This window comes from Patiria miniata, unplaced genomic scaffold (assembly GCF_015706575.1).
Source record: "Patiria miniata isolate m_02_andy unplaced genomic scaffold, ASM1570657v1 HiC_scaffold_11, whole genome shotgun sequence".
Lineage (NCBI taxonomy): Eukaryota > Metazoa > Echinodermata > Asteroidea > Valvatida > Asterinidae > Patiria > Patiria miniata.
This window is the reverse complement of record NW_024037049.1, coordinates 2,876,958-2,890,208: the sequence shown is the minus strand read 5'-3', so window position 1 is coordinate 2,890,208 and position 13,251 is coordinate 2,876,958. Positions and strand designations below refer to the sequence as shown.

Genomic DNA, 13,251 nt, shown 5'->3' with positions numbered 1-13,251 from the left:
AAAGACCAAATTTATATTTCCCCTGAAATCAGCAAAATAAATGTTTGTATGTACAGAGTGTGCCTAAAAGTGCAAAACAGTCAGAAAACAAATACATGTACATGTAGTTAAAACTGTTTAACTCCTCGGCTACGGGGAGCGGGCATATTCGCATTGTCGCACGTACACATTACATTCATCTCCATCCTGTTGTTGCAGGCAGGTTTTGATTGAAAGGTGTTTTTTTAGTAGGGAAAGTTTGGTGAACCTTCATTATTCTTCTAAAACCTAATTTACTCATTGAAAGGACCTATTCTTCTCGATTGAGTAGGCTTTTAGTGTTAGGAGCTCACTGAGCGCTTTCCATTGTGCACGGGCTAGCAGGCGGTGAATAGGGGCTTTTGTTCAGTGTAGCGCGCTCCTTTGTATAGGGCACACTCAGCTGACCACACTGGGCTTTCTGTGTACATGTAAATGTACACAGCCTATAGGCACCTGCATACACGATGTCTTCCAGTGAGGACGAGCAAACCGTGACTGCTACCAGCGGTTCAGATTCTGATTCGGAATCTGAACAAAGTTCAGAAATGGAAAGTAGTGACAGTGATTCTAACGAACCGTTAGCAAGGTTAGCGAAGCGAGCCAAGACTACCCAATCAATTCGGTGGAAGGACACGGACAACTTTCCTCATCAGTTTGGCTTTCATGGTACAACGGGAGTTAAAGTGCCGGGTTTGAATGAACTTAGCGAAGCAACGGAGATCTTCGAAAACTTCTTCCCTCCCAAACTGACGGCGCACATTGCCGATGAGACAGATCACTACGCCGCCAAGAATCCATAGCGTCAAATGCCAAGTCCAAGTCACATGAGGGAATGGTTCGATACTACACCAGATGAGATGTTGGTGTTCCTGGCCATGATAATCATCATGGGAATAATGCCCAAGCCGGACTTGAAACTCTACTGGATGAGAGCCCCGTATTTGAGACTCCGTGTTATAATACCCCGAGACAGATTCATGGACTTGCTGTCCCATCTGCACTTCACAGACAACAGTCAGGCAGATACAAGTGATGGTTTCAATCCAACTCGGACCCACTACCAACTCGGACCCACTACCAACTCGGACCCACTACCAACTCGGACCCACAACCAACCCGGACCCCCTACCCACTCGGACCCATGCAAGACCAACTCGGACCCATCATTTTCAATCATTCGACATCGTTTTCAATCATTCGACATTTCATAAAGTTTGTCCACTTCTCATCTGTTATTACAGCGATGCTGTTTCGTATAAATTTTCATTGTAATTGTAAGGTACATTATCAGTATTGCGGCATTAACATAACATTTTTGTCACTGTAAAGCACATTGAAATGCTATTTGAAATGCGCTTTAAAAGTGTAATTAATTATTTATTATTATTATTCATTTCCTTTAAAACATATTGCGCTTTAAAGGTTTAACCAATCATTTATTTCATTAAAACATATTAATTGACATTGTTTTTCGTCCAAACTTCAACGTAACGAATATACAAATTCAGAACAGATCTTCATAGAAAAATAAAATTGAAAAGTATGGCATTGAAACATAAACACTTTCAAACATAACATTATTAACTCAATAAATATATTAAAGTAAACATTATAAGTCAATAAATAAAATAAATAAGATATAAAAACGAAGTCTATTCTAATCTCTATTTTAAAAAAACAACAACACATAAACACCACTGCATACACTGCAAGAAAAACGAAGGTTCCATAATAAACAAAAAAGTTAAATCAGAAAAGTATAAAAAGTTAAACAGATTCGTAAAAAAAACCCACAAAATTCAAAGCCAGTATGTGAATTAAAAAAAAAAGATCAAGTTAAATCCCCTACAAAAAGATGCAACGTCAATCATCAAAAAGGAGTATTTGAGCTCTGGGAAGATTATCCTTCAAGGCCTTACAGGTAGCTGCACGAAAAAAATCAGCCCATGACAAGTAATCTATTAATTAATTTCAACCTTAATAGCAGGAAGCTCCTAAATTTGTTCTGAATATAGTGCACGCCACTTAAAACCACTTTACACAACACAAAGGCCTGCAAAAACAAACAAGCAATATATTTCTTACTCAAAATTATAATCCTTTGAATTTCGTTTGGAAAAGAAAATCGAGATTTCAAAAAGCATGTACATTGTATATATTAAGTTGTACAAATGACATATAATATGCCTAACCTATACTATACGCTTCTTGGTTTAGCTTCACAGGTCCCAGTTTCAAAAAGCTAAGCACGTTTAGTTTCATGACGTTCAAAACAATAAGCGTTTAGCAACAGTATACTGTACGCATCATAAACTACCGCTCCACACAGCGGCAATAAAAGAAAACAACAAAACTAAAAGCCCCATTCTGCCCAATATAATTACAGAATATCTCCACTATATAAGCACTGTAACATTAAGATGACCTATAAATCTAATCTCTGAAACTAATGATTGAGTCATTGTTGGGTCCGAGTTGGTCGTGCTTTGGTCCGAGTTGGTAGTGGGTCCGAGTTGGTAGTGGGTCCGAGTTGATAGTGGGTCCGAGTTGGTCGTTGGTCCGAGTTGGTCGTGGGTCCGAGTTGGTCGTGGGTCCGAGTTGGTAGTGGGTCCGAGTTGGTAGTGGGTCCGAGTTGGCGTGGGTCCGAATTGGCATGGGTCCGACTTGGTTTGGGTCCGAGTTGACCTGATACCCAAGTGATCACCTCTACAAGGTCCGCCCGGTGGTAGATACACTGACTGAGAAATTCAAATCATTCTACCTTCCTGACAGCCGTATATCAACGAATGAGTCACTTTGGAAGTTCAAGGGGAGATTGAAGTTCAAACAATTCAACCCCAAGAAGCACGCCAGCTTTGGTATCAAGGTATACAGAGTTTGCCAAAGTACGGGAGCTGCCTCCAGATATACATGTACCTGGAACTTGAAAATACTGTTTTTCTTGACAACTGGTTCAGCAGCCCTTCTCTGTTCCGGGAAATCCACAGCCACAAGACCAACGTCATCGGGACAGTCAGAAAAAATCGCAAGGACATGCCCAAGGATTTTGCGACTTGCAACTCCATAAAGGTGAAGTTGCATATCGCTCTTCAGACGAAGGCCTGCCTGCCTTGGTCTGGAAAGACAAGAAAGATGCATGTTGTCTACGATGCACACGGCGGCAATGGGGGACCGGGACTCCAGCAAGCCCGAACGGGACAACAAGTCCATCGAGAAGCCCAAGTGCGTCATCGACTACAACACAGGCATAAATGGCGTGGACATGTCAGACCAACTTGCCTCATCTCACTGCTCGGTCAGGAAGTCCATCAAGTGGTACAAGAGACTGTTCGTTTACCTGCTAGATGTCTGCCTTGTGAACTCTCATCTTGTGCACAAAGCATTGGGTAGGACTGACAAATACCTGTACTTGAATTTCAGGTGGACACTATAGTGAATGAAATCTTAGATGCCCACACACCAAACCTCCCTGTATGTGGATCTAGAGGTAGACCATCCCGTCTTCCTACTCCAGGTAGACTGTTTAATAGGAAGACACTTCCCTGCTGACATACCCTCAACGGGGAAAAGTGCTAGGTTGTTCAAACGTTGTGTTATTTGTTCAAGAAACTTCATGAGAAAAGAAACTAGGTTCACGTGTGAAACTTGTGAAGTTCCCCTTTGTCCTGCCCCTTGTTTCAAAATTTATCATTCGACAAAGGTTGTTTGATACCCTGGAAGACATTGTGTATGCAACCCACCTCACCAATATAATTTCACTGTACAGCATTTCAGTTTCATTTCAGTTGTAATTATAAAGAGAGAAAAAAAGACATTTGTAAATAACATTTGTATTCAGTTCAGTTACTTCATTTTATTTGTAATTATGAGAATAAGAAAGAAAGAGAAAATCAAAAGTGCAAAATCATTTTTGTAAATGTAAAGAGGAATAACAAAGAATTGACAAGAGATATGTAAAAAAAATGGAAACAAAAACCCAGTTTCTGTCGTATTGGGGTACATGGTAAGGGTTCAAATGGTAAAAAAGAAAATATTTACAGACGAGTTATATTTTATGGTATGGATAGTCAAATGGGGGGGAGGGAATACTAACGGGTGAAAGTGTTAAAAGAAATAGCATCAACTATTCTACAAAAATGAACACGTGCAATTCTGAAAGATAAGCAGTTCTACCATAGTCAATTCTTTCTGGGTATACGAACGTACAGAATGTACATGTACACAAAGTCATGTACATGTACATGTACATGTACATGGTCCTACGTGCAGGTAAAATAGCGCAACAGCTCTCATTGGTTTTGTACACGTTTTCTAATTGAGGTCGTCCTCGATTTGGTCCCTGGCCTCAATTCACCAATGATGTTGCACGCGTGTGTCCTCGATTACACCATAAACAAACACACAGCCCTTGAGAAAGGGTGGTGGGATGGGGGGGGGGGAGACAATGTCCACGATAACCAACATGGGAAACATCTTGAAACATGTTTTTACCCAGTTCTTTCAGCCATTCCTGCTGTTGTCTTCTTTTAACCTGTGCATTGTGGTCATTCAACCTTGAACCTGCTGACCCCTAAAGAAGTGGAGAAAAACAAAACTATTGAATGTTCAATATCATCCCAATAGAATAGTATACAAATAATGAATGTTTGTGAGTGCAATGGTAAGACTAATTTCATGAGGTGACAGATGAAATGTTTCATTCCACGAGGCGAAGCCGAGTGGAAGGGAACATTTCATCTGTCACCACATGGAATTATTCTTTCTATTGCACTCGCAAACATTCATCATTTGTTTTATATAACACCTGAATAAATCCTAGTCATCTGCTTGGTTGACTTTTAATAGCCAATTTATTCAGATTAAAAACTGTTTAAAAGTTCGACAAGTTCATCATATTTAATTTATGCAAACTGTTCAACTGGTTGAGAACCATCATATTCAATTTTTATCGATTTAAAACAGCGCCACCACCGGCAGCAGTGACACTGTGCAATGGAAGTTCTATTCACTGTGCAATAGAACTTCCACTGCACTGTGCGCTGCGCACCGTGCGTTGGGACAAATTATTCAGTGACATGTGATCAACGATCCACCAATCAGATGACAGGGATTTATTCAGGTTTTCTATAAAATAGAATGTTATTTATTTCAGAATAACTATGGGAAATGTACATGTACGTGTACTGTACACTTCATGTATAAATGTATCACGTGTAAGTAGCCATCTCCAGAAACTGTCTATTAAGCTCTGTCCATGTCAGAATTTTTGATTGTTGATATTAAAAATCAACCTTGAAATATCGATATAATCATTACATTGAGTTTCCTTTGATTGAAATCATGAAGAAGTCACTCACACTGATGTTCTTGTCAGGCAAGTAGGCTAAGTCTAAATTCAGCATAAATGTAAAACAAATGCAATACACAAAGGAATTGTTGCCTTCAAATACTAACCAAAACAATTTCTTCATTCAAAGACATCATTTTCTTTGAAAATATGTTTGGGAAACTTTTTTTTTCCAAACATTTGAAAATCACTAGGATACTAACTTTGATAAATTGTTCAAATTATATTCTTGCACTAGGTTTTAAGGTACTCTGGAAAATAAATTGATCATCTTTCGGCTCAATCCGCATGTCACGGATGTCGCTGGACCGGATGGAGAAGTGCAAATCAGGATTAACATGTATGCTGCATTGGATGCTGTGACTGACTGCTCAGTGCTGAACCCGCTCAGCACTCCAAACAAAATAGTCTGTTTTTAATAAAGACAGACACAAGTGATTCTTATGTTGGCTCTTGTTCACATTATTTTTTTCAGTAGTATTTTAATTATTTAAAAAAAAATTGTTTTATATTGTTATAATGTGACACTAGTAACACCAATGTCATAATTAAATCAAATAATCAGAATACAGATGGAGCCTTCTGTCTGTACATGTACATATGTACATTGTATGTACACATGTAGAATGAATATAGCAATATAATGGGTGAACAATACACAGCATTGGCTGAAAGTCTCTGATGAAAATTAGCATTCCACCTTCAAAAATATACTTGCTCAGATTGAGCCAATAGGCCATAAAACCATACATACTTGTCCACCAATAAGAAATGAGGATCTCATGGCTGCTGGTACTATTCGCTGTGTTTCAATAACACCAAGACTAGATGGGGCAACACCACGGGGTGAAGTCTCCAAAGAGAATGGATCTCTCAAAGACGTTGTTGTATCAACCTGAACCAAACAAATAAGATGCCATGAGTCAACAAATGTATTTCCTTCTCCTCCCCCATCCCCCTCCAAAAAAACCATCAATAATAATTTTATGATGTCTGTAGGTTCCAACCCATGTTATATAAATATATATTGCTCAGGGCAATTCCACGGTTAGTTTTGTTACATTTTAATCAATGTAGCTCTCACCACTCTTTGGTCTCCCTACATATCAACATGCATGGCTATCAATGCTCCATTTTGGCACCATGAATACACTTACCAGGACTTATGGGCCTTATTCACAAGTTTTGGCCATTTTTGTCAAGTTCCCTGAATGTATGTCATTAATTGTTAACTGTTGAATGCGATGGCGCCAGACTATTTTTGCAGGCACAATGCAGCCTTACATGTATTTACTGTCATTTTTTTTTAAATCTGGCTTTAAACATTAGGGAATGTTTAATTACAAATTTTAAATTATTCATTTGAAGCGGACTGGAATTAGAAATTAATTTGGATTCATTTCTCTTTGCAAGTTCCAAAAATTAAGATTTCACCCCACTTTCAATTCAATATGGCCGACTCGTGAATAAGGCCCTTAACAAAGCCATTGAAGAAAATTCCTTTAGACATGTTTTGTGTATACACAGTACGATTTGTGTCAGAGTGGTAACCCCATATCCCTATAAACACCCTAGACTGTTGCTACCTAGCACAACTCCCCCCTCCCCCTCCCCTGATACCTCAAAAGAATTCTTGAGATTCTGGTAACATGACCAACACAAAGGGGGGGGGGGTTCCCTCTATCACATATCTTTCTACATATGGTTTCGTGAGTTGTAATGAGCAATGTAATCTTGGTTAGTTACATAAAAAAAACAGGCAAGGATGAAAAATACGTCTTTGCAAAAAAAGTTTCCTCAAATGTGATACAGCTGAAACAAATTATAGTACCGGTACATGTATTCTATAACTGCTGACTTACTGACAAGTATATTTAACATACATTTCTCATATTCTTTCATCACTTAAAAGAATTGCCATAAAATTGTTAATTACATGTACGTTATGCTATGTAGTTTAGTTACAGTCTGTACATCCAATTTTGACACAAGTTAAAACATATGCACGTGTAAGAAATTAATAATCAAAGCTGCTCTTTTGGCTAAGAATATGAACCTTTATTTCTGAATTGAAAACACAAACTCATAATACAATGTGTTCATAATTATTTGATCTCAGTTCAGTAACAAGTGACCGTACCTGTGGTGTGTTCCTTGATGCTGTCAGGCTTCTCTCATGATGTTCTGGAGTGCTCATCTCATGGTGCATCATGCCCATTCTACTTGCAACAACCTCCCTCACATGCTTTTCTTGCAGTGCCTGTTGTCGGTTTAGAGCTTCTTGCTCATCTAATCAGGAAAAATAAACATGTAATGCCACTTTGGAGAACTATTTTCCTAGACTTCCAGCTTGCACATAAAACCATGATGAATCAAGCTGAAGAAGTGATTTATGACACATCCTTCTGCTTGCATATTGTGCGTAGACACAAGACTTATTTCATTCAAAATGTGCACAAACAATGCAATAACCTGTAGGGTGTTTATGTGAGCTCAACAAATATAGTGAACAGTATGAATGGCAGTCAAGAGTAAAGTCCACAAGCAAAGTACAGACTACAAGATATAATACGGTGGCATTTCAAAAATAAGGTGGCATTTCAAACAGAAGCACTTGGGGTGTTTAAATCTGTCAATTCATAAGTTGACTTATTTATAAAATGGACATTTTGCCACCTGATTTTTTCCTCCATTTGAAGGCCAAGTTAAACTTACCTTGCTCCTGTTTCCACTTGCGTCTCTTTCTTTCAGCTAAGCTCAGATGAGCAAACTCCACCTGACCAATGCCTTCCTCCCTTGATCCTGTCTGATTTCCATCTCCTGTCTTTGGATCTTTCATGGTCTGTTTTTTCCCGTTCTCCGCAACCTTCTCTGCTGACCGTTCCTTGAGTGTCTTGGATGATACAGCGTTGGCTGCACCTGATGTTTTGCTTGGGGTTGTAGGCTCTGTGCTCGGCCCACGGCTTGGGGTTCTTGTCCTTGCCTTTCCTACCAATGACAGGATGTTCTGAGATCCTGGAAATGGAGATATGTTCTCATCACCTTCTTCCACGGTATGCTCATTGCCATCCTTTTTGTCAGGTTTGGAATCTTGGTTGGAATCATCAAACTTGTCTTTAGGCAGTTCCTCATCTGGAGCATTCACTTTTACATCCCCATCTTCTACATATTAAGCAAGAATAACATTTTAAATTGTAAACATAGTTTGAACCAAGTTTATTAATCAAACAATCACCTTCCCATTTCAGCATTTTTATAGGAACATTGCTTTCAAAGTGACTGTGAACAAAATCACTCGTGTGTGGATGGTGAGCTACAGTTAATATTCCCTTTCTGCAATACCGGTACATTCCAGTTGGGAAAGAGCAAATATGAATCCATGCTGATACAGAATACAATCAAGTATAAATGAATGGATGATATTCCAATAATACTATGAACATGTACCATTACAACTCAACATTATTAGAAAGAATTTCTTATCAATTTTTTAAGTTAAGAAACATTTAGCTCCTACCTATTTCAATACTAGCAACTTTCTCACTGCCTGCTATTTGCCCAATGGACTTCAGTATTGCGTTCAACTGGTCCTGTGTCAGTGCTATGGTGTGAGCATCCTTGGAGTCTTCTTTTGTCTTCTCACCGACCTTCTGCACATTTCTCTTCACAAAATCTGTCCCTGTTAACTTTCTGTCAGAGGTATTATTACTTGCTATTTGCCTGCTCCATGGTGAGCCCGTTTCTTTTGCATACTGGGTATGGCTCTTGGGATACGTAGCCTTTTCAGAGGTGGGTTTCTTTAGCGGAGCTGGTGTGCTATTGGCCTGTGAATCTTGGGCAGTGGTGACTTTCCTAATGGAATATGTCTGGGCTCTCTTCTTGTATCCAAACTGCAAAAGGTAAATATTGTACAAATTATTAAACCTTAATCAACAAGATGTGTTCTTCATGTGCTTTTATTTCCTTACCCTTCCGTACACAAACCAATGGAACCTGTGGGCCCGGCATACTAGTAGATGTGCTGATCAACATTTACAAATCTTTTTCAAGTTTGAATGGGATTATCCGGCAATTGCCTAAACAGCATTTGTTTTCGGCTGTTTCAGCAAACATGCCAAAACAGCCAGTTATTACCACATGGTGTTAATGCAAACCGAAACGATACCGATACTCCAGCATGCAAAGCTTAAAATCTTATATGAAAATTCAAGTGACATCACGATGACATCATTACGTGACATGTGATGTCACATTATAAAAGTACATATTTTGACATATCTACAGAACAACATGTCCGATTTGGTTGAAAGTTGGTATGCACCTAGACAAGAATGTGTTGTAGATGAAAATTGAAGTAACGTCACGATGACATCATCACGTGACATGTGACAGCACATTAAAAAGGCATATTTTGAAGACCAATTTCTACAGAGCTGTTTTGGTCCTTATCACTCGACCGCACATGTCTACATGACATAAAAATACAATAACAAATGACCAAACGTACACAAACATAAGTAAATCTAGTTGTTAAGATTATTATTATTTTTTGTCCAGCAATTTCCTACAGCATTTTTACATGTTTTTATCGTGCATGGCAGTTTGGGCACTAAAATCGATACGACTGCCTTAACACTTGGCATACACTTAGACTAGCACCTGCATATGTGTGTCGAACATTGACGTCATCATGACGTCATCACGAGTCACGTGACGTCAGGTGTATTTTTTGAAGGGCTATCTCCATAACTACAGGCCCAATTGGGTTGAAACTTGGTATGTACCTAGAACGGGATGTGTTAGAGATGAAAATTTAAGTGATTTCATCATGATGTCATCACGTCACTTGACGTCACAATAAAAGTGCACATTTTGAGGGCCTGTATCTACAGAAAAAAAGGTCCAATTAAATTGAAAGTTGGTACATGTATGTACCTAGACCGGGATGTGTTAGATGAAAATTTAAGTGACGTCATCATGACGTCATCACGTGACGTCACACTAAAATGTAATTTTCTTAGGGCTATATCAATAGAACTATAGGTCGGATTTGGTTGTAACTGGGTGTGTACTAGACTGGGATGTGTTACAGATGAATATCAAAGTAAATTCATGATGACATCTAGTTTTCATCAAGCTCTTCATTAACGATGAATGAATCAACTTGAATCAAATATAAGCCTACAACTTTTTCTTCAGGAGCCAGACAAAAGGGGGGGGGGCCTCAACTGATATGATCTCCCACTTTAAACATGTCTTCACCCCCCCCCCCCTAACACACACACACAGGTCGACACTTAAGTTAAAAACACTTTACCTCATGAGTTCATTCCACATTTTCCCCCTAAATATTGGACAGGAAAGAAAATAATACTTACCTTTTTGTTTTTGTTTGGCTTTGTATCTGCAAGTAATATTCAAACACATATAAATTAGAAAACAAATGAAACTACAGGAAATGTGCCAAATGACCCGTACAGGCATTTTAAGGACAATGTGTGTTTAGTTTTACAGTGTCAGGATATGATCTACTATATTGCTTTGACATAAAGAAAATTGTTATTTAAACGAGGGTCGGTTAACATCAAAGGTAGCCAAAAAGTGCCATGCACAGAGTCCATTTGACAGTTGCAAGTATTAAAGAGTTGTTAAAGGGTTACCTTTAAAAAGGTAAATTCCAATTTGACCAGACTTCGCTTTGGCAGCATACTTCGCTCCTTCACTGTGAAGAAAATACATCAGTTATAGACTTCACATTTGGGCATTGCAAAACATTTTGTGTGTGTAAAACCAATTTGAAAAGTTTTAGTCTGCAATGCAGCAAAAAAAATTCACAGGTCACATAAAAACAATTGCCTGGTAGTTGTCAAAGAACCTTGCAAGTTTGCTTTCTTCTAATAGTGCCTTCAACACATGTGAACAGGATTTATTATAAAAACAGCACTCTAAAACAAATGTTTATCTTAAACTTTGGAATCAAATCCCCAATGCTCAACCTAACCACTAAAAAAAACAAATACACAACTGGCCAAAGCAAAAAATGGTTATCCATTCTACCTTCAACACTTCATGTTTGTTTTTAGGCATACTTTGCTTCTTGAATGACTGCTGCATTGAGTCTGATGCATTTAACTAATAATATCTATACATCATGTCACACAACGACAAAGTTGCACAATGTGGTCGCAAAACACAACACTAACCTACATCTAGTTGATACCAAAGCATTCAGGAGACAAAACTCTCAAAATTTCACAAGAAAGTTAATGGTATTTTTGTGATTACGCAGGTATTAAAGTGTGCTCCCAAAATCATCAACTCCAATACGGTTGCTGAACGGGTGCAATCTATGCTGCTTGCTGCTCCTCGTCAGCTCGTGATTGGCCCGTCTGACGCCACCCGCGATATGCACTATAAAGACGGTGTCTGTGGTCGGTTCCCAGACCAAACGACTTTGACGTCACGCCAACAACGATTCGCGTGCACGTTTAAACGTTAAAACTCAAACTGTAGCTTCGGTGCGGAAATGGGACCATTTTCATCATTTTTTTTGTACCTTCGAATCGATTCAACCCTTACACTTCAAGCGAACAGAACGTGAGTATGTCAAGAAGTACTGGGCATAGTCTGGGGGTACAAATATACAGCGGCCGCTCCAAAACTCACTTCCATATTATTGGTAGAGTATACAGCATGTTCGCATTGATATGCCCATCTATGGGTATTACGTCATAGTTCTAGGGGTATGTAGTGGTTATGCCAGGCAAGGTTTGGGCGAGTCCCAGCAGTTCAAATTAGTGTGTTACAGGGACAAAATGGCACATTTTCGAATTCTTTTTGTACCTGCCAAATGCCTGCTAGTCCAAGTTGATAACTTCCTCCAGCCCTAAATGACTACCCAATGATAAAATTTAGGGCTGAGGTAACTCCAGCTAGGCCTACTTTTGAAATCAGAAGCCTGCTCGTTCACAAGCAGCCTTCTGATTTCAGAAGTATCCTCGTGTGACCATTTTGTGTGCACTTCGTACTTTGACCAATTTTTTTCTTGCATGAACTAAACCCTACACAGTTATGGACTTTAATATTGTAAGAATGGCTAATAAACTACATGGAAAATAATTTGAACTATATCGAACGTCAAGGAAGCACCAAGAACGTAGTCATCTGCAGATGAGTCAAATTGGCTGCCACGAAAATTTTGTGTCCATAATTCGTGCACGAACGGAAAATGTCATTGTTTGCCATCCGACATTGTCACTATAAAATAGGCCCTACACGTTTATTTAAATATGAAATAAATGAATTTCTTTCGATTTTGGTAAAAACAACTGCATGCAAAATTTTTAAAATCATATCATATTGAAGATTTGAGGTAAATAAATTACACCCATAAATCTTATAATATATTTTTGTCGAAAATCTAAGAAGTTTAGTTAAATCCTATGCATGGAAAGAGTTCCGGGAATTTTGTTTTGCTAAAAATCAACCATGTGCCAATTACATAACATTTTGAAAATTTATATATATTCTCCAAAAATAGAAACATATGCAATATAACTTTAGTATGCCATGTTTATATTTTTAAGTACATCCATGGACAAATATATTTTAAATGACCCCTCCATCAAAAACATAACAAAACCACCCCTCTGTAACAATGTTCTCCGGCCTTTTTTGCTCATTCTAATACACCTGCGATTAATCAATCAATTATGCAGGCGGGCATGCCTGCATGCGGTTGACCATACCATGGCCAATCGCACTGCCTCGACACATGGTTGCTTGATACACATCGTTTCAATAAAAACAAAAAAATAAGTATTGGCCTACGTTTTGGGTACTTTAAACATTACGATTAGGTCTAATTCCAACAGAAATTTATT

The 13,251-nt window shown here is 38.5% G+C and overlaps 1 protein-coding gene across 2 annotated transcripts in view; it reads right to left on the bottom strand.

Moving 5' to 3' along the window:
* The window catches only part of LOC119741823 (coiled-coil domain-containing protein 66-like), a 32,482-nt gene that overhangs the window by 17,386 nt on the left and 1,845 nt on the right, over nt 1-13,251 (bottom strand). For both annotated transcript variants that reach the window (XM_038217741.1, XM_038217733.1), the window contains exons 2-8: nt 11,029-11,090; nt 10,747-10,772; nt 8,886-9,258; nt 8,084-8,530; nt 7,509-7,657; nt 6,123-6,263; nt 4,513-4,591 (exon numbers count right to left, since the gene is read on the bottom strand). In XM_038217741.1, the coding sequence (XP_038073669.1) occupies nt 4,513-4,591; nt 6,123-6,263; nt 7,509-7,657; nt 8,084-8,530; nt 8,886-9,258; nt 10,747-10,772; nt 11,029-11,090 (1,277 nt within the window). The remainder of the gene's footprint in view (nt 1-4,512; nt 4,592-6,122; nt 6,264-7,508; nt 7,658-8,083; nt 8,531-8,885; nt 9,259-10,746; nt 10,773-11,028; nt 11,091-13,251) is intronic.